The sequence below is a fragment of the Poecile atricapillus genome, chromosome 3 (assembly GCF_030490865.1).
Source record: "Poecile atricapillus isolate bPoeAtr1 chromosome 3, bPoeAtr1.hap1, whole genome shotgun sequence".
NCBI lineage: Eukaryota > Metazoa > Chordata > Aves > Passeriformes > Paridae > Poecile > Poecile atricapillus.
In genome coordinates this window covers 109,288,602-109,310,047 of record NC_081251.1, presented here as the reverse complement: position 1 = coordinate 109,310,047, position 21,446 = coordinate 109,288,602, and the positions used below count along the sequence as shown (strand labels likewise).

The 21,446-nt window shown below is 40.5% G+C and overlaps 2 protein-coding genes and 1 long non-coding RNA gene across 5 annotated transcripts; 2 read left to right on the top strand and 1 right to left on the bottom strand.

The window, feature by feature from the left end:
* Nucleotides 1-4,111: 4,111 nt before the first annotated feature.
* Nucleotides 4,112-9,067, bottom strand: LOC131578008 (uncharacterized). Of its 3 annotated transcripts, none has more exons than XR_009277355.1 (4): nucleotides 8,993-9,067; nucleotides 8,014-8,589; nucleotides 7,224-7,270; nucleotides 4,112-5,263 (listed from the first exon to the last, which is right to left on the bottom strand). It is a non-coding gene; the product is annotated as an uncharacterized LOC131578008 (long non-coding RNA). The 3 variants fall into 3 exon arrangements; XR_009277353.1 differs by lacking the exon at nucleotides 8,993-9,067 and having other exon boundaries at nucleotides 8,014-8,174; nucleotides 8,409-8,983; XR_009277354.1 differs by lacking the exon at nucleotides 8,993-9,067 and having other exon boundaries at nucleotides 8,014-8,983.
* A 12-nt stretch (nucleotides 9,068-9,079) lies between these two features.
* On the top strand, nucleotides 9,080-17,162 carry SNRPB2 (small nuclear ribonucleoprotein polypeptide B2). Its single transcript, XM_058836362.1, has 7 exons — nucleotides 9,080-9,141; nucleotides 9,424-9,511; nucleotides 11,345-11,517; nucleotides 13,250-13,390; nucleotides 14,606-14,656; nucleotides 16,173-16,261; nucleotides 16,775-17,162. Exons 2-7 carry the CDS (start codon nucleotides 9,448-9,450, stop codon nucleotides 16,932-16,934), a joined length of 678 nt encoding a protein of 225 aa, XP_058692345.1. The 5' UTR covers nucleotides 9,080-9,141; nucleotides 9,424-9,447; the 3' UTR covers nucleotides 16,935-17,162.
* Nucleotides 17,163-19,027: 1,865 nt separating this feature from the next.
* On the top strand, nucleotides 19,028-20,622 carry OTOR (otoraplin). The gene is given in 3 exon segments (XM_058835758.1): nucleotides 19,028-19,296; nucleotides 19,729-19,935; nucleotides 20,375-20,622. Coding segments are annotated over 3 exon segments (618 nt in total). The 5' UTR covers nucleotides 19,028-19,133.
* The last annotated feature ends 824 nt before the right edge of the window (nucleotides 20,623-21,446 follow it).

Below are 21,446 nucleotides of genomic sequence, written 5' to 3'. Positions count from 1 at the left end.
GCTCTCTTCTGGTGCATCATTCAATAACACCAAGGCAATCTGTTATGTCCAAAAGAAAACATGAAAAGGCCTGACAAGCAAGCAAGCAAGCTGCAGAAAGATCTAATAACATTTAATGAATTATTGCAGTGCCATGTTTAGAGATGTTCTCTTGGCAGTAGCCTGGGATTTACACAACACATTAACATGTCACTACTTGGGATCAAGAATAGCTGTATTTTTTGAGGCTATGTCAGGGACAAGCTCTTGGGCATGGCAGCACAGTTTTATCCATGAGGCCAAGGAAATGCTTTGTGTACATACAGCACTGACATTTACTCCTGGCTTTTTAAAACACAGGCGATGCATTCCCCCTTACTCCACATTTAAGCACTCTTTTTATCACTTTGATTGGTGCTAAAGACAGAGGAAGTTTGAGGCTGTAAATTCTCTTCCAGAGAAATCTCTTACAGATTTTCCAGCAGGACATGAGACTCAGTACCTAGTCATTGCCATCTTGTACCCCTCAACATGTCACAGTGCTGGAGGACCACAGAATTTAGCATTGAGCACCATTTCCTCATTCTCCATCTGGAGAAGCAAAACAGATAATGTCCATGCCAACATTCCCAGCAACAGATAAAGGCTGTGAAAGGCACCTGTCAGGCCTGCTAAACCCAGGAACTCAGCTATGTTTGCTGTCAGGGTATCTAGATTTAAGGCAGGAAAATGTTCATCAGTCTTCATCAACCTTGGAAGACACCAGGCTCCAGAACAAGGCCATGAGTGGCATGAACAGAAGCTTTCCTCGAGGCCAAAGAACATTTGGTTCATGGCATATGAGAAAGGAATAATAATTAACCTTTCTTCTTCTTCTTCTTTTCGGTTTTTCTTCTAACATCTTTTCCTTCTCATGGCGGAAATTTGCTTTCCCTTTGCCAGAGAGGTTCAGGGTAGGAAAGAGTGAGTTATTTACACTGTGGGTTTAGGGTACCCAATAATGAATGTTTGAGGCTGGACACTGGAAGTTCAAGGGCACAAAAAGTATCTCTGCATGTATTTTACACCCAGTTTGTTCCTTGGTATTTTTTCCCTTTTTTTCATTTTTTATTCCCTCTTTTTTCAATGGAAATGGAGGCAAGTGACATAACCAAGCTTAGAATAAAATTAGAAGAAACTTGGGAAAATACAAATTCATGCAAAGCCAAAGGTGAAACACTGAAAGCCACTGAGAAACGTTGTATTGACTTCAGTGCAATTTCATCACTATCTACAGGGAAAAGCAGACAAATAACATTCTTGGAATAAAGTTCCCTGAGAAAGCACTTAGAGAATTTGGGTAAGGCAAACTTGGAGAGAAATAAAGGGATTTTTCTAAGTACAGAGCACATTTATGTCCTAACACACTACTGCGTGAAACCTTGTTGTATTTAACGCTAACATTAGCATCAACAGATAAACAGACTGGAGTGTGGGTCAACTGTCCTAATAAGATAAGGCTTTATCTGTAATCCCTAGGGAAAAGGATGGTGGAAGACTGAGCTGCTAAATATGGTAATAGCCATAAAAAACTATTTTATTTATATAAATATATATATAACAAGGCAGACAAACAGCACCAGCAGCGCCAACAAGCGGAACCACAAACGCAGTCCCAGGCTCTCCCGGCCGCGGGCGCTTTCCCCTGGCTGCAGTTCCGCTCGCAGCCGCCAGGGGCGCTGGTGGCTCCCGGCCGGGCAGGGCGGGTGCGATGGTTCCCCCGCGCCGCCAGGGGGCGCTGTGCCGCCAGCTCGGCCACGTTCCCCTCACACGGGAATGGCGGGCGGGCCGGGCGGCAAAAATGGGCAGCAGCAGCAGCAGGAACCTGGGAGCTGGGACGGCAGGGTGGGCTCACCTGGGGTAGCAAGCAAGAGGTAGCAGAAACTCCGCAGCTGTAGCAGGGGCCGCGGGGTGTCCTGGCGGGCAGGGGGTGCATGGCTACAGTGTAGTAAAAAACCACAGAGCAGTGGCAGAGAAACGGCGACACTGGGCAGTGGCTGCCTGGCTCCCAAACATGGCCAAGAGAGGCTCCCTTGGAGGCAGGGAAGGGCTTGGAGTCCCTGGGTTTCCCAGCAGATGGTGAAGGGTGCTTTGTTTAGTGAGGTTGGGTGTTAGAAAGGTCGCAGTGCATCAGCCGCTTTTAGGAGCAGAGCTCCGCTTATGGTAGGAGGAGGCAGCAGGAGACAGAACCCTGCAGTGCTGGGGAATTCTCCCCACAGTGACCACAGCTTCTCTCCCCCTCTTATGCCGCTGAGCGAGAGAGAGCAAGAACCCAGACCCTTCACCCTGCCCAAATCTCACAGTATCTCTGCCCCTCCAAGAGAAAAACCCCCAGGTAAAGAGAGAGTAGCCAGCTGCACCCTTCCCCTGAGCTGTGGCAACTTATTTTGCCTTTCTTAAGTAGTGGTCAAAGTCTCTTAGCAATATAATCGGATAAAATTTCCTGAGAGAAAGAAACAAAAGGAAAATCCTAAACCAAACAACAAAACACTCCTAGCCACCTTTTAATAGAAAGTTTTCTCTAGAAAAATTATAACCAGCCATGTGTGAAAAAATTGCTTTTCAGTCTGAAACCAGGAAAAATTAATTTGATTTTGGATATTGAATGTTTAATATTGTAACAATAATTGTGGTGGAAAGGATTAACTTAATGCATCTGCACGTTTCATTTGAAGCCAGCACCTTCATATGCTCATCTATCCAAGCATCTGTTCTCACTTGGCTCTGTGGAGGTGGGGAATTTATTCATTCAGAGGTAAAGTCTCATCTCACAGAGCTGAGATTTATTTTACATTCCTGAAGGCACGATTGCATAAATCATAGCCATCGTGAAACCTTTTAGAAAGCCGATATATGTGCAGCTGCTCCGCATGATACTCTGGTGGGGAGAAGTTAAACCTATGTTTGATTTTGACCTCGAGCTACACTTTTTTTTCTATGTAAGGTTTTTTCAAGAGGATGGCACAAGAGAACCCTAACATTAGAAAGGGCTCTGCCACACTGGGGTTAAATGCGAAATAAGCCCTGACAGGCTCTTTGACTCCTAGCACTGCTCCAAACATAAGACAGCACAACACCTGCATTTTTTTTCCAAAGCCTGACAAGCATTAGGACCACTAGAAAAATTTATAGCCAGCTCAAGTCTACCAGATGTGGTAAATTTACAGCCATCTAAAGTACCAGAGTTGGTATGACTTACCATCAGCTCCCCAATGTCTACCGTGACTGGGAACTAAATTATTTAAATCAATAAATGTTTGAAAGAATGAGACAATCGAAATAGCTCATGAGCTTTATTAGTATCTGTACAGGGAACTAGCAGAAACTCAACATAAGCCTAGGCAGAACTTGTTCATGGGGCTTACTACTGCTGTTTGACCAAACTGCAGCAACCATTAACCATAAGACTAGTTATTAAATAAGCTTATTTAGCTTGATGCTGGCATGGGTCTGAGCAATTTCAAAGCTGTGCTGGCTTAAGAAAGAAGCATTTGGAAATCTAAGACCTTCTTTATAGCGTCTTATTGTTCATAGAACTGATGGTGAGCTGCCAGTATGCGCTGCAGACATCCCCGCTGGGCAGACCTCTTTCCTCAGGTAGCATTGGTGTTGCCAAATCTCTTGAAGTCCTCCTGCTGAGGAAACCTGTCTCCGGTTTCCTATCAGTCTGTGTTTTCAAGGGAATGTGTGCCCTTTCATGCAGGACACAGTGTAGTCCCTCCCTGTCCAGAGAGTGGGTTCCTCAGATCCTCAGTGATGCCATGAGCTATTTGAATCTACAATGCCCACCCATTTCCCTGACTTCCAGGCAAGCAATGCTGCTATAAGCAAGCTAAGCTTCCTACCCACCTCCATGCCAAAGTTTTCCAAGGCTGTAGCAGACATCAGCTCCAGCCTCCTATTGAGCTCACAGATACAGAACCATTTCCATCTCAGCAGCACCCCCAGATGTCTGTGGTTTTCATCAGGGGACCCAGCACATCATTTCAAGATTTTCACAATGGAGGGCTGGTCTTAGTGAGATTTTTTTACAAAGAAGGGAAGGAAAGAACTAGGCAATTTAATATAGCTAAGTAGGTAAGTGTTGGTTTTATTATACTGCAATGTATCTCATGCATGAGGATTCAAAAGTATTGAATTCAAATGCACAGTGTAAATCACATCACTTACACTGCATAAGTATGCTGATTCCAATAAAACTATACAAAAAATAACCCAGTTTGAAAGCAAAAGGAAAGGAATGCAAGTGTTCTTGCACAACAATGAATCAAACCAGCTAGCTGCAATTCTTCCCAGCAAAGAGTAGCAGTGTGGACAGATGTTACTGCCACCATTTAATACTAATAAAAGGACAACCCCAGCAACCTAAACTAATTTTAAGCTGTCGTGAATGGAGACACAGACCCTCTTGCTTCCAAAGAGAATCGAGTTTATTACAATCATGCAAGGCCTTATATACTACACGACTATGTTAGGCTTTTATATGTGCTAAAAATACTCTGGCTAAAATCATACTTGTTCGAATTCTTTGTTAACTAAACAAACACTGTCCACTCGTTCCTCTGACCAACCAGCACTCTGATGAAGCATTGTCCAAGGGAAGCTTACATGACTTGTTTCTGTCTTCATGCCAGCTGTGTTTCCCGCAGTGCTTTTCATGAATTGTCAGAGAGCAAAGAGGAACAAAGTGAGCAAAGGCCTTCTACTTCTTCTATGAGACTTTTCTTGTCTCCCACATTAAGCCATCTGTATGAAACTAAGGACACTAACCACATTTCAACTCTTTCAGCACATTAGCATACCCAAAGTAAGGGAATCACCATGATGATAAATATAACAAATATGAGGAGTTGCATACTTGCACCCTGAAATTTCAGATGAGCTTTTGCTACAGGGGACTGAGGCAGCAGTGTAATGCAAGAGATGCAAGGTTCCTGAAATTGTCAGTAGCAAAAAAACTGGTCTGAGAGGGAACACCATAAAGGAAAGCACAGTCTAGAAGTGCATTTTTTCACACTTTATAAAACAGAAAAATGAAATATACTTACTTGCCATATATATATATGCTGGATATAACTAATTAACTACAAATGTAAATATCTAAAATTTAATTCCGGTTTACTAAAAAATGGTAATTTATTTATTTTAAACAATGCAACAGTTGTCTGTTTCCATACACTAGAAGTGGGCCCAAAGAAATAAATGCTTCTGCTTATTGTTTTCCTCAGTAAAGGAGAAAGGCAACCTGGTCAAGAGAACAAGCAACAGTTGTATTAGCCATGATACAATGATTTTCCTCTGAAACAGCAATACTAAATAATTTCTTATGCTAGTGTATTCTTCCTCTGGTTAGTGAAGCTCTCTTGACTAAATTACAGTCTGTCAAGCAGTGTATTAAATAATTAAGAGTATAAGCTGCCAGTAATAAATGTCAGATGAATGTGTGGAGGTTCCTTTCTTTCAGATTAAGTAGCAATACACTCAAACATCTTTTTAGTGATTACGAAACAGCCTTATTAAATGAAGTGCAGTACATTTTCCCCCTTCTGTATGGTGGTTTTGTTTGCCTCCCTGCCTACTACTGGGTGTTTTATTGTCCCCCAACCAGGGTCAGCCAGGTTCTTTCTCTGAGTGGTTACAATTAATTCAGGTGGTTCAAGTGAAGTTTTGCCAAGCACATTGCCAAGCTCTTACAATACTAAACTTGTCCTGCTATCCCATTGTCCATTCTCTCTGCTTTGTTAGTTTGCAGAGATCACATAAGAGCCTGTGGACAATGCTCTGTAAATCCCTGTGGATTCCTCAGCTTTGGGCAACAGCAGCTAGTCCAACTGCTCAGCAAATCCTGAGTTATAGGGAGCAATTCCTTCCCTTTCACACCTTCCAACTGAATATAGATCACAAAGTTGTTCACCCATCAAAGAACATTTTCTATCTTCAATGTGAGGCTTCATGTATATTGACTTTGCAAGTGCTCACAGAGCCAGTTTGTACTTGCTTATTTCCTTATTTCCTGTCACTTTGCTCATTGTCTTTGTCCATGCTGCAGTGTTTAGTGATTTTGTATTACCTTCTCCCTGACACAGAACAGAGTAAAGGCCAGAGCAAAAGTACTGCAGTCAAATCCAGCCAGGTCACAAAACATTTGCAATTATGTTCCTTTCTAGCATGTGGGTTTAATTGAGATGAAAGTATTTCTATATACTAGAGTAACTTTGCTTATCTCACCATCTTCCTACAGGAAATAACAGCTGTGAGAACTGTGAAGCATCACCTTGTGTGGACCCAATCAAGGCCATGGAGGCTATCAAGCTTCCACCATACACAGCTCCTGGTTATTTATACCTCAGAGAATTTTGTTGAATTTAGAAAAGTAAGATGAAGAAAAAGAAAAACCACTGCTTTTTACTATAGGTTTCATAATAAACAGCAGCAATAACAATGAAATGCTGGGTTTCCTTGACCTTAAGCAAAGGGCAGGATGGGAGAAATGGTGGCTGAAAAGGTACTTTAATGAACCCTGTGCCCTTTGATTTGTTTCTCCAGAGCTGTTTGGCAACCTCTGATGAAGCAGGTACCTGTCCAAGCTGAAAGTGTGTTCCCACACTTTGGTGATGAATCATAATTGGTTATTAAGGTGCTGCAGGTACTCTAAGAAATTTGAAGTAATTTTTACAGTACTTCAAGTATTCAGGGACTTTTAAATAAACAACATAAATTACCATTTTAGTGAATATAACAGCTCTGTACCTCTGGGTATCAAGGAAACAGAAGTAATACAAATAAACCTTAGAGAAGTGAGGAGGAAGCCAACTTGAGGAATGAATGTCACTTTTATTGAACTGGCAGGCAGACGTGAAATCCCATCTGAGGAGCTGGAAAGATGCATTTTTTTCTGCCTTATTGCATTCAAATTCTGGAAGAGTAAATCAGCTGTCCTTAAAGTGACTGAGCAAGTGTAAGTGTGGCATGCTGTGCTGGATGAAATATAGAGGCCATGAATCCTTCCTTACTTTGTGTCAGGTTGACATGTTTTTTTTGTATTTGTTTTTTAGTGTCTTCTCTATGGGCAGTTGAAGGACTTTATTTTAAAAACAATTTATAAAATGTCAAGGTTTTTGATTCTGTGAGTCCAATTCCTTTATCTGCATTGACTCAATAACAAATAAGCAGTTTTGAACATTTATACTGAATTGTAAAGTTACCTGGACCGTACTGCTGATGTAGGTATAAAACAGTACAGCCAGCCTTTCTGAAAAAGAATTTTAATGTATTGTTCAGGCTTGGATTTCAAAGCTTTACTTCATCTTAACAACTAACTCTAAGACAATAAACAAAGAAAGATAAACACAACCCTAAAACTTGACCAGAATTGCTGCCTGTCATGTTCTGAATTTGTCGTATGTATGCATTCCATAAGGCATCCACTGGCACAGCATTTCCCCCACCATGGTCTGCTGTAAGCAACTGCAGAACACGCTGTTTTCTTCCCCCAGTGAATGACACTTCAGTCAACAGCTTATTTGCCTTTGGCTTTTATTTTTGACTCCCTTTAATCTATGTTTTTCTTTATATACTTCCTACATGCTCTGGAATCTGGAGTAATGGTTTTTTTCCCAGAATTATTACTGAACCAAGAACTCCACCTAATATTCCTGCTTCTTTACAAAGCAGTGGCCTGCCCCAAAATAATTTATAGCTTAAGCAAAAACTACTTCATTGATTATGAAGTAGCTCCCCTGAAAGAACTCCTTTTTTATATGTAAAATGTAGCAACTTCAAATTGTTTCTGAAAAAGCCTGCCTAATAATTCATGGAAATGAAGGCACACAGCCTGAAAAATTATTCCAAAAATTCAAGGGCTGCAACCTCTACCCTGTTAATTTGTTCTGAGACAGCACTACCGCAGGGATTTTCAGAGTACCTTCAAGAAATTACATTTAAAAAAAAAAACAGACTGCCTTTTTAATATTGGAATTTAAAAAGAAATATTACCTACTGATTGTTTACAGACATTTTGAAGTTTCTGCATTCTCCCACCTGCAGCACTGCATCCAGCTCTGGGATCCCCAGCACAAGAAGGACTTGCAGGGACAATCCAGGGAAGGGACACAAAGGTGGTTTGCAGGATGGAGGTCCTCTGCTATGAGGAGAGACTGGGGGAATTTGGATTGTTTAGCTTGGAGAGCAGGAGACTCTGGTGCAACCTAATTGTGGCCTTTCAGAAAGGGCCTAATTTATAAGGAGAGGTCTAATAAATAAGGCATCATAAATAAGGGGGAATCTGGAGAGCAATGGTTTCCAAGGTTATGGAGTGACAGGACAAGGAGGGATGGATTCAGACTGAAAGAGAGCAGGTTGAGACCAGATATTGTGCAGAAATACTTCACTGTGAGGATGGTGAGGCTCTGGCACAGTTGCCCAGAGAAGCTGTGCCATGGGTGCTCACGGCTAGGGTGGATCGGGCTTGGAGCAACCCAGTCTGGTGGAAGGTGTCCATGTCCACGGCAGGGTGGTTTGACTTTTACAACCCGAACCATTCCATGCTTTCCCCAGCTGCTGCCCTAGGTGCTGCGGAGACAAAAAACCAAAACGAAACAGCAACAACAACAACACCCCAACAAACAAACAAAACAAAAACAAACAAACAAAACCCAAAAAAAACCCCAAAAACCCCCCCAAAAAAAACAAAACAAAAAAACCCACCCCAAAACAAAACAAAAATGCAAAACAAAAAAATAAAAAACAAAAAAACCCAAACAAACCAAACAAAAACCCAAAACCAAAGAAACAGAACAGCTCCAGAGGACAACCAACAGAACAACAACAACAAAAAAAATCCCACCACACTTATCTTTACTTACCGTTCTATTAGGCTGGGACAGAGCCAAACCCTGAGGCAAGAAATGCCCATTTCGACCGACAACAAACTTTTATCCCTTTTTATCCCTATCTGGTTTTTATCCCGTTTTACCCCTCATCCCGCCGCTCCCCCTCGGCGCTATCGGCGCTCGGCGCATCGACTGTTCTGGGAGCGGCTTTGCCGCCTGCGCTGCGTCCCGGCAGGGCGGGACGAGCCGGCTGCCATCGAGACCGGGGGACGGGCAGGAGAGGAGAGGGGAGGTGAGGGGGCCTGGGATCAGCGGTCCAGGCGCTGGGATCCAGCGGGGTGCAAGGAGGGGCTGCCTCGGGGTTCCCTCTCTTCAGTTCCTGCCCCGCCGTTGCAGCCCTGTCCCGCCCGGAAAGGGAGGAGCGGGGCGGGTGTGCGGCCTGCGGGCGGGCAGACGTACAGACGGACAGGCCGGCCCCAGGCTCGTGGTGCCGCTGCCCGGGGCCGTGAGGTGCCGCCGGTGTTGGCAGCGCCCCGGCCGCCGCTAACGCCTCCCCTGTGTGTTCTGCCCGCAGGCAGCTTCATAGGTGCCGCCGAGAATGGACATCAGGCCGAACCACACCATCTACATCAACAACATCAACGACAAGATCAAGAAGGAAGGTAGGGATGGCTGCCGGTCTCCTCTGCAACGGGGAGGTTGTCCGGTGAGGCCTGGTCATGCAGTGCACGTGGCACTTGTCTTACAAAGGGACTTTTAGGAGCTCCCGGAGGTCTCCGAACGGGAGGCGGTCATGAGCCGAGTTCTAGGCAAAAGTCTCGGAATGAATCGGTAGCTAAAGCAAACAAACGCACCTCCCACTAGATCAGGCTGCTCAGATCTCCCTGCAGGCCAGTCTTGAACATTTTCAGGGATGGGGAATCCTCAACCTCTGTGGGCAACCTGTTCCTGTGCCTTACCACCCTAACACTAAAAAATATTTTCCCAATATCACATCTAAGCCTCCTCTCAGTTTGAAGCTATTACTTCTCTTCCTGTCACTCCAAGCCATTGCAAATAGTTTCTCTCCATCTTGTAGGCTCCCTTCAGGTACTGGAAGGCAGCGCTTAGATTACTCCTAAGCCTTCTCTTTTCCAGGCTGAACAACCCCAAATCTCTCAGCCTTTCCTCATAGGAGAGGTGCTCCATCCCTCTAATCAACTTGGTGGCCTCCTGGACTTGCATCAACAGGTCCATGTCCTTCTGTGCTGGGTCCCAGATCTGCATGCAGCACTGCAGGTGGGATCTCACCTGAGTGGGGCAGAATCCCATCCCTTGCAGGGCGCTGCCCACCCTGCTTTGGATGCAGCCCAGGACATGGTTGGTTTCTGGGCTGTGATTACACATGTGCAGCTTGTGTCCAGCCCTTTCTCCACCATCACCCCAAGTCTTTCTCCCCAGTGCTGCTGTCCATCTGTCCATCCCCCAGCCTGGATTGATTGATGCTGGACATTGCCCAGGTTTAACACCGTGCACTTGGTCTTGTTACATCTCATAGGATTTCCATGGGTTAAATATAGGGTATTAAAGTACCTGTTAAGATTACAGATTACTTCCTATTTTAATACAGGTGATAGGGTAATTTTTAGGGAAAGTGTTTTGAGAGAAAACCTTTTTTTTTAATAAAAAAACCACTACACTATAGTTAGTCAGGAGCAGGTGGAGAAAAGTTGGAGAAAGTGACAGTGGACTGGTATTACCAAATCTCAACCTCAATAAAGAAGAGGCAGCGCTCTTACATTGCTAAAATAGTTCAAATATAATGTTTTTGTCTTAGAATGATTACACAGTACAGATTATTTATTTAGCTTGATTTGGATTGGACTAAGGTTTAATTTGGCATATATTCAAGTGATTGTAAATAATTAGAATAAATCCAATGCTGCTGTAAGCTGCAGTAGTCTCATACAAAAATAATTTGGATCCACGATATGACAAAATACTTAATGTAAATGCGAAAATTGATTAAACAGTTACAACCAAACAACCAAAATTTCCAACTTTAATTAACCTTTAGCTAGTTGCTATTTTGCTGCATTCTTGTTTTACATCACATGTCTGTACTGCTGCTTGTTTCAGTCTTGATTTTCTGATCAGTCCGAGATGGCTGTCATGCATCATACTTGATTGTGTGAGGGAGTGTGTGTGTTTATACATGTATGAAAATATGATTTTACATACCCTTATGTAACTGTGACTCCCTTGGAATGGTAGAATGGATGACACTAGAACATTTTCCCTACCTGAATCCTTGAGGTTTGAGACCAAATGTTGTACACCCTCTTACAAAACCTGAACAAATGAACTTGTACTGATGGCAGCAGTTTTGACAAACTCAGGTACTCACTGTGTCAACTAAAGCTTGTAAAAAACATTGTTTCCAAAGATAGCAGACTCAGTAGAAGTGAAAATTTGCATGTAACCTGTTATAATTTGTTTTCTCCTTTGGTCCCCAGAGCTGAAGAGGTCCCTATATGCGTTATTCTCACAGTTTGGCCATGTGGTTGACATTGTGGCTTTAAAGACCATGAAGATGAGAGGACAGGCATTTGTTATATTTAAAGAACTTGGATCATCTACCAATGCTTTGAGGCAGCTACAAGGTTTTCCGTTTTATGGGAAACCAATGGTAAGTTACTTTGTTACCTTGTAAAGAAAAATGCCCTGATGGTGTGATACAGTGTTTTACTACTTGCACCTTGAGAATGAACGATCATATGTAGTTGTTATCAAAGGATTACTCAGTCAGGTCACATCTCAATGGGTACCTGCATTTGTGCAAGCTGGAGGGATGCTGAAGAGACTGCAGTTATAACACACACTCTGAACTTAACGTTCAGATTTCTTAATGGGGGGGGCTTTATGTGTTTCTGTGCTGGGTTGAAGTTTTTAAGATTTTTTTTTAAAAATTAATTTTTTTTTAAAGTTTTTTTTTATTTTAAATACTTTCATTTTACTCATCATGCCTTCCATTGAACTGGTTAAATTACTTCTGTTTTGTTATTGAAATTAGATTAGTTTTCAGTTACTTTATGTAGACTAACATAAACTACTCTTAGATTTGTAATGAATAGCTATAATGCGATATTTCCTTTTTGAGGTAACAGTGAGGAGGGTGAAGATCTCCAGTTTGCTTTCCAGATGTGACCAGTGATTTTTTTTTAAATTGATGGCTAGTTCTGCTTGACTGTAGATCACCAAACCAAGCAGCTACTTCAGTATCACTAGAGGGAAACAAATACAGTGCTGGCTAATAGAACATGGTTTAGTAATGTACTTCATAACATGCAGGATAGCGCAATTGACATGCTTTGTTCTTGCCTGCTCGGATAATTAGGCATCTCTTAATTCTGAAACTGTTGGTGAGGTGTAATGATACATGCAAATGGTCCACGACTTCAGCAATGGGTGGGTACATTACTACTGCCTCTCAGCTCATGGCTTTGAGCACTGAAGAGAGCAGTTGTGCTGCTGAGCCACAAGCTATTTGCCTTAACACCTTCAGAATCTCTGATTAAATTCTTACCACAGAATTTTGCAAGCTCAGTCTGCCATTTATCCTTAAGCAGTTTTGTGCTCAGTACAACTCAATAAGAAATAAAAAGATTAAGGCTTCATAAGCTTTCAAATGTACTTCCCTCTTTGAACATTGCCTGCAGCCTGTGTACTCTAAGCACTAAACAAAAGCATTAAAAAAAAAATCTTAAGATGCTGTGTAGTTTTGTATTAAGGTAGTCTCTGATAGGAAAAACAATAGGATTGTGTGCATAAATAACAATGTTACACCCTGGTATAGTTATACCTGCATCCGCTCAACCTTCAGCTGTGGGGGCCTTTGTCAAAAGAACAGCAGCATTTATGCAATCCTGTTGGGATTAAGGTGGATAACTGTCTTTTCTGTTTAAGAAGTTTGAGTTTTTCTGAATTTACATTTCTGCAGAGATCTGAGAAATCACTGTCAAATTTTATCTCCCCAGAATGGGATTGAAAACTCACAGTTTTAATAGAAGCTAGTGCCAATTTTCTAAAATCTCCTCTGTGTAGCTCAAATGTATCTCTCTGTAGGTGCTACCTTGACAGATGTTAAGAGGATGTTGTTAGATAAATGAAGTTCTGATTTGAATGAGCTAAAGTTAGTAACTTCCGTATTAGGGTGGTTTTTTTTAGACTTCTGTAATTGTGTTCGGAAGTAACTATGAGAATTGGTTACTCTGTAAGTGTACCTACACTTTATAACAATGTTTTTAATATAAAAGGTTTCTGCAAAAAAAAGTGCAAATACACAGTTAATGAAAGTGGTGCAAAATATTCAGTATTATTAACTGCAGAATATACTCTGTTTTCTTTTTTCTTTTAAAAAGCGTATTCAGTATGCAAAAACAGACTCCGATATAATCTCTAAAATGCGTGGGACTTTTGCTGATAAGGAAAAAAGAAAGGAAAAGAAGAAAGCCAAAACTCTGGAGCAGTCAGCAAATGCACCAAATAAAAAGGTTATCCAGGTAAGCTGCTTCTCTGTTTAGAAAAAATGAAAACAAAACAACACAAAACAAACAAAAAACCCCAAACCAAAACAAAAAACCAACAACAACAATAAAAATATCCCCACACAAATGCTATTCTAAATAATTTTATAGGACTTGATGCTGTCTTTTTTATATTTCAGTTTCCTGAATTGGGGTCTGTTGATTATCTAGAGCTCTTGAGCATTTACTAGAAGTTGAAGGAGAGGGGGCTGGTTATGCAGTCTTTGCTGTTTCTTTTCTTTTCCTCCTGCTATTACCAGATGATAATATAGATGTAGGGCAAAGGTACAACAAACCAAAGTAGAAACTAGCCTCTTTTAAAAACAGGAAAAAAAGAAGAGTGTACTTACCTTTAGTACTGGCTTCAAGTGCTCAACCAGCTTTTCTCTTCAGTGTTTTAATCCCATGTGCCCAATGAGGACAGAAGCATGGTAAATGAGAACAAGACAATTCATTCATTTATGTTAGATATTAGATGTTTGATGTTGGATTAACAGGAGTTAGGTTGGAATTTATCTCCACTAAGGGTTGGCCTGCCTAAAGTAACAACATTTAGGAGTTTTTGTGCTGAAGTATAGCAGAAAACATCAAGGCACCCAACCAGATCCACCCAGTTTTTATATTGGACATGATATTCTGTACTGTGGAATATCCCTTTGTCCAGTTCTGGTCAGCTGTCCTGGCTCCCTCCTGGCTTCTTGGACACCTGCTCACTAGCAGAGCATGGGAAACTGCAAGTCCTTGATGTGAGCAAACACTACCTATCAACAACCAAAACATCCGTTTGTTATCAGTGTTACTCTTGTGCTACATTCAAAACACACTGTACTAAGGAGAAAATTAATTCTGTCCCAGGTGAAGCCAGGATACCTGTCTAGGCCTTCATTTTCAAAACTACTTCCTCTCTGTCTATTGAATTAAATCCTGAAATGTGGAGAAGTACTTCACTCAGCCATTCGATTGATCAGATTGTACTGACATTATTTCTTTTGATTGCCTGGTTTTGGAGCTAAGCAAAATTCACATGCTTTGTTCCCTTTGAGAAGTATCTCACAGGCGCCAAATGTTTCTTGTATTCCAAGTCAAAAAAACCCTTAACATATGTCTTGAATTGTAGAGAAACATGGTGACATGTGCCTGTTTATTTCTAATGAAACTCCTCTGTAAAACTATTTTGTATTTATTTGCTAGGGAGCAACACAGAATGCAGCCAATGCCCCAGGTACTACACCACAGAATCAGGTAATGTTCTTTATTTTTATCACTAAAAGCATTAATGTTTATATTCTCTATGAATAATGATTTGTTACACATGGAAACTTGAGGAGCTTTGTTTTTGTCCTGTGAGACATTTGTCTAACAGCTACATGACAGAAAACAAAACAAATTCATTTCTTACTATATCTGGTTGACAGGAGATGAGAATCTGCAGTTTCTCATCACTATACAGAAAACAGCACTATTACCAAATAATACTGGATTCTTAAGTTTGGACTGGGCTTAGTATCAGTTGAAGGATTCTTAATTTTTTTTATTGCTAATAAGTTCCCTTCAGCTTACTTTATTCTAGCAGCAGATAAGGAAAAGGATGACAACACAGGATGCCAAAATATCTGCCTAAAAGCTTTATTTCAGGAGTTTGGGGGTTCTCTGCTCACTTTTGCTTTTTCTCTCACAAGTGTCTTTATTTTCCAAAGAATTGTGTGGAGATGTAGGAACAACTCCCTGCACTTCATTAATCTTGTCTGCTCAGTGACCTTCTAAATGACTCATGTTAGAAGTGAAAGTAGTAAAGAGCCAGGATTTGCAGGAGAACAAGTACCATAGAAGAATGTATTTGCCTGCCCTGCCCTGCATCTTTCTTGAGTATTGCCATTGCATACATAATCAACAGGGGAAGGGGTCTTGCTCCCTGGATTTTCAGGCACAATACATGTGTATCAGTTTGCATCAAAGCACAACGCTGAGTGTTTGAGTATTTCTTTGAACTTCAGAAGTTTATTTTCTAATGGCACTACCTGGAATATTTCCAACAGTAGAAAGAGATTGTTCTGCTAAGGCTTTTTATTTGGCACTGCTTTGAGGATGGTTGAAGTTGGGATGTCCAGTTTGTTTTTATTTTTATAATGTACTCGATGATTTGAAGATACCAGTATCCGCAAATGACTACTCAGCCTTGTCTGTGGTGGGTGGCTACAAATTCATATTAGCAGGCAAACCTGTTAAAAAATCTAAAGCTCTAAATCTAAAGGATTTTCTAATTAAGAAATTTTAATTGTGCTCTGTAATAAAACCATGTGGGTTTTGTGAGTTTTGATTGCCCAGTCATATTCAGTATTTTGGTAGTACTGCAGGTAAACAGGGATTGGCTTCCCACTGCTTTCCAGAAAGATGTGAGTCTTTTACATACTGCTGCCATAAGGTGTCTTGGACAGCACTGCAGACACTACTTTGGCATCTGGCTGCAGAGAGTGTTGCAGTGTCAGTTCTTGACTAGCTGAGTTTAAATGTGACCTCTAAGACAGTATGGTATTGTGATTTTTGTGGAAGGAAGAACCTCTCCAAATTAGTATATCTGTGTAAAAGAACGAAAGGGCTCTGTCTGCATATTGATAAAAGTGTGGTGAAGCCCAGATAGAGCGTTGTGAGCAAAACTAAAGAAATGTGAGTCTTGGTTGAAATAATCATGCAGACAGATGCAAAGGAAATGCATGCAACTATGTATAGTCTTCTGAGCTTTGATCTTCTGTTGTTGCAGGTGCCTGACAACCCACCAAACTACATCCTTTTCCTTAATAATTTGCCTGAGGAAACAAATGAGATGATGCTGTCCATGTTATTTAATCAGTAAGTTTTGAACAAAAATGATTTCTCCTTTGAATTCTTCTGTAACCTATGTGTGTTTTCTCAGTTGGCAAGCTCTTCTTTTAGAAGAGTTTCTTTTGAAGGTATTTCAGTTGTTTGTCTTACTGCCAAGGTAACAGATGTCTGTTCTGATGACTTAGTCCAGAAAGCAAATCTCATCTTTTTTTGTAGCTGGTTTTGATTGTGTAATTTATTTGCTATCAATTTGCATTGGATTTAATCCGGAGACTGTAATATTAAAGTCTTTAGGATGGCAGGAGCAGTTTTAAAACTAGTTAGATTGCTTCTCTATGTGTACAGCACTGATTAAACTGCTTCCACATAATATTCCTTAATTGAGGCATAGTTCTAAGGATAGAATGTGTAAAATCCTGCAATTGAAATCTTTCATTAGCAATAACTGTTGCAGTAGTAGATCCTTCTGATAAGAAGCTACTGAAGAGAGATGTATTATTGAGCTAAGAAGTATTTGTTGACTCTCATCTTATTTTAAAGGTTTCCTGGATTCAAAGAAGTACGCTTAGTGCCAGGGCGCCATGACATCGCGTTCGTGGAGTTTGAGAATGAGAATCAAGCAGGGGCTGCTCGAGATGCTCTCCAAGGATTCAAGATCACTCCATCTCATGCCATGAAAATCACTTATGCGAAGAAATAACTATATTCTCCTGTAAAGGACTTGTGTGGATAGGTGTTTGTTTTTTAAACACTGATACTCCAGTCAAGCTAGAGTGTTTGCTGTTCTCTGCAGAACACATAAGACTCAAATAGAATTGCCACAATGACCAGGGCACACAGGATTTCCACAGATCACCTGGATAGTAACTTTTTCTGTTGAAATACTAATTTTTATAAAATAAAATACAAATACGCTGTTTTCAAGCCATGTTTTTTCCTCAAGTCTGTCTCATTATTGATTAGCCTTGCAGTGCTTTATTCAGTCTAAGAACTTCTAAGGTGAACCTTATTTCTCAGAAGTAAGTGCTAAAACTAGCTGTCTTTCCAGAGCAAAGAGTATGATCAGGAATGCTGAATGCCAGCATATTCAGAATAAATACAGCATTCAACCTCATTATCAAGGGGACAGCTGTTTTTCACTTAGGAAATACAGCTTATCATTAATGGATTTTTCCCCCAGGTATAGTTAGAAATTGATTACAGTTTGGCAGTAATGTGATTCAACTCAGTTTTGTCTTGCTGGCTGGCAGTAGAGGCAAATCCCTAAAGGAAACATAAAGTTTCTGGTTTTTAGCCAGGTTTTTCCAAAATACATGTCCTAATGCTTCTGGGTTTCTCAGGTTTGATTTACTTTATTTTTTCTCATTTGTTAAAAGCTTCATAGGTTTTGTGTGGCACAAAATACACTGGATGCAGTGAAGTAATCAGATATAGTATTGTGAGTTGTAACTGTTCCAAATATTTTGGAAAAAAAGTCACTTTAAAAAGTTGAAGTGTTTTGTATCTGCAACATGAGTCACCTTTTTTTGCACAAGACGTGGAAAATTGAAGTTTCACCTGCTCCCAGAGTACATTGCAAAACATTGCTCTTTCACAGTCATCTCAATTACTGTCCTATCTCCATTTATATATTTTTTCATCCTTTTTGAAGATTTAGTGTGTGTGTGATTTCACAGGTATTTTAATACTTGCAAATGAAAATTGTTTCATTGTGCCTGTAACAGCAAAAATGAGAGTTACTCCATCATAACCTTGGATTTTTACTCCTGCAGTCATAAATTTATAGGTAATAATTATGCTGTCATTTCATCCCACTAGTTTGTGTGCACATGACTGCCATTGCTTTTCACCTTTATTCACGTAAAGAGTTTGGAACTGTCTGCAAAGGAGGCTGGAGGAAGGAGTAATGGGCTGGAAGGCTGGAGGAGAATGTGGGGAAGTCAGCTGTTATTGGAAGGTGATGCTAGAAGTTGCATGATGCACTTTCTTTTAAAAGAGAGTGTGGGATTTTTGATGACCGCTGACAATTTCTGCTCTTCTCTCTGGGAACTGAAAGCTGGTGCAGCCAGCAGCTCTTCAGACCTCCTCATGAATCAGGAAACACTGGTTCACTGGAGTGCAATTCAGGAGCTTCCAAACTTGCCCTTGGTTATTTCTAAGTGCTAATTCAGACCAGCCTGCTGTAGCCTGACAGCTGTGCTGTTGTAAAGAGGTTGTAAAGAGGACCTTGTAAGTCAGCCTGTGGCACTGTTTGGACCTGCAAACCCTCAGCAGACTTCAGCCAGGTAAAGAGAAGTGAAATGGTTGCTGTCCTGGCATGACCTCTGTGTTCTGCTCTGACTGCATCTCCCTGTGGAAGGGATCTTGCCTGCGCAAGTATGAGGTGCTTGAACTCTTAGATTTCAAATTTTAATTGCTGACTTGAAAAGCCTTTTGACTGCCTTGGAGCTCCCTAATCGTTTGTTTACATTGCATCCATCTGCTATTGTGCCAGTAGGACCTTTCTGTGGACAGGAAAAGGGGAATCTGGCACTGAGGGTTTTTGGTCCAGGGAAGATTGTACTTGTCAGTGAGCATTTGTGAAAATTAAGGACAGGAGGATTAAGAAGAATGTAATTTCATTTGCCTCTTACCAGGGTCTGACTTAATTTTCTTTCTCAGACTTTGCTTGAAGTACTGTTCAGGCTATGGACAGCTCTGGGAGGGCTTAGCATGTTTAAATAATACAGTTGCTGATAAAAACGTTAACACAGAATGGCTTTGGGAGGGGATTCAGCTTTATGAGTCGGCCCTTAGGTTTTCTCTCTGCCTATGGCTCCTCTGGTGAGATGGAATGTTGCCACAGCCCCTTCCTATTAGCCTGATATGTTTGTCCAGGTGTCTCCCTCTTCCATAAAAGATGGACCTGGCACACACTCAGCAAGTGCTGCAGCAAAGAAAAATGACACAAAGTGTTTATTTGATGATCTTACTTTTGTATCTCAGATTAATGTTTCCTCTTGCAACTGGAATTTTTATGGAGAAGCTTACCAGCAAGTAGCTGTGTACTGATGATGTACTGTGTAAGTAAATTTGCTTTAACTTTGAGGACAAAATAGTTCTAAAAATAATGGTGAGGGTGAAGGGAGGGTGAAGGGAAAACTACTTTGCTTGCTTAGCTCTGTCATATATTTGTCTTGTCAAGTGGCTATGTAGAATGTCACATGCAGTTTTACCAAAAAATGGGTTTTTTAAAGGGACATTTTTCACTTAAGTGAAAAGTGTAGAGAGGGCTTTTAACTTTCAGTGCTGAAATTGCTTCTGAAGCTGTTATTTTGGTTACTGGAGGATAGAAAAATGGCAGAACTAATTCTTGAAGACTTTAGCTGTTTCAAGATAACCTACTTTTATATGTAGGAATAGTTTTACTACAAGGTCACATGTATTTATATTTCTGTAAAAGTATGTATGTATTTGAATTCATCTAACTCATTCTTTTGTTCCTTTTCCCACAGACACCAATTCCCTTGCCAGAGCAGAAGAGGATTTTAATGCTTCAGACTGCAGATTCATTAATATTAAGAAGGGCCAATTGACTTATGTTTACTCAAAACTAATGAATGAAAAAGACTCTGGAGAGTTCTGGCCTGCAAGTATAAGAGTTGATCCTTGTGTATATGAACAAACTAGAAGTAGATTAACACACATGTCAAGAAATGGATGCTAATGCTGAGCTATTGTGGGGCTTAAAGCAGCAACTTAGTTTTAAAAGTGAATGTTTAAACTGGTTGAGGAGACTTGAAGGAGTTTAGTATTTTTCTTTTTTTAAGTGAAATATCTTCAATAGCTATATGGTAATTATGAAGTGAACCTTTACAGAATGGCTCCACAGTTTATTTCTGTGGCTGTTTATGAAAACAGTGGAAGAGAAATCTTTTATCACAGAAGCCTCTTAAGTCTTAAATTTAAGGGAAGCAAATAAAAAGATTAGATGTGTTTACAAAAAAGCACCAGATAAAATATAAGCAGTATTCATTTACTCAGAAAATGTGTGCCTAGATCAGAACTTCTGTCACTGGTTTGTTTCACATGCCAGCTGGTTGAAACCTAGGAAATGTAAAACCAGATTAAGAACACTAGTGGTAACTCCTTTTGACTAAGTGATAAACCAGCTCAAAGCAGATGAGGATTGTTTTAAGGTATCTAATTATACAACTCCTTGCTTGAAGGTTTATGGAGAACAGTATGAAGGCCATATGGGGACAGCTGGTTATTTCCCTAGCAGTTTAGTGTCAGAACAACATGTCTATCAAGAAGCAAATAAGACTGTTCCTACAAGGGCAAGGAATTTACAAATGCCCAGCTGGCTGCATAATTTTACTTGGCTATGTAATGCTAATTTGCTGTAAAATTAAATCATTATTGTGGCAGTTGATTGTAGCATATCACAGATGCTCAGGAATCCAATCTTTGGGCCTTTATACAGGCAAATAACCTCAATAAAATCCCTAACATTGATACAACTGATACAGCAGACATTGTAAATGTTGCAATAAAGACTTGATCCTTTTTATTTGAATAGTATTCCTTTAAGTTCATGTAAGTTTTACCCAAAGCTTTCTTTTTTAGATATTACAGCCTGGATTTTGTTCTGTAAACTTCAGTAAAGTGTACTAATGCACCTTCTTTTAATTGTGAATATAGATAGACACTGTCATACAGAACTTGTGATTACTGTGAGACCATGCTTGCTTTCTCATTACAAAGCTAATGGTGTGTCAAAAAACTGAGTTAACAGGGTTTTGGAAATACATTGGCATTCTGTGAGTAAGTGGGCTGCATTTCTGAATGAAATTGGTTTGTCCCTGATAATGCACAATAGCATTTTACTCCAAAAACATAGTATCTTTATTAAATCCCTGAAACCCTTCACAGAGGAGTGGAAGAGGAGGGTTCTTTCTCAGAGGCCAGCATGGTTTGGCTTACAACAGTTACTGGTAGCTTCTTTCTGTGCTTAAAACCAAATGGAATGTTAGGTTTAAAGTACTTGCCTTCATCCATCTCAATATTTTTAGCTGTATTCTGTTTTGCAGTGTATGGAAAAATACAATTAGCATTTCAACCTTGAAATCATACCTAGAGCCTTCAGTCCTAGGTCCAGATTATTGGATGGGTTTCATTAACACAGTGGAAATAAATGAAAGAAAGAATTTTGTGTCATGTTAATAGCTGC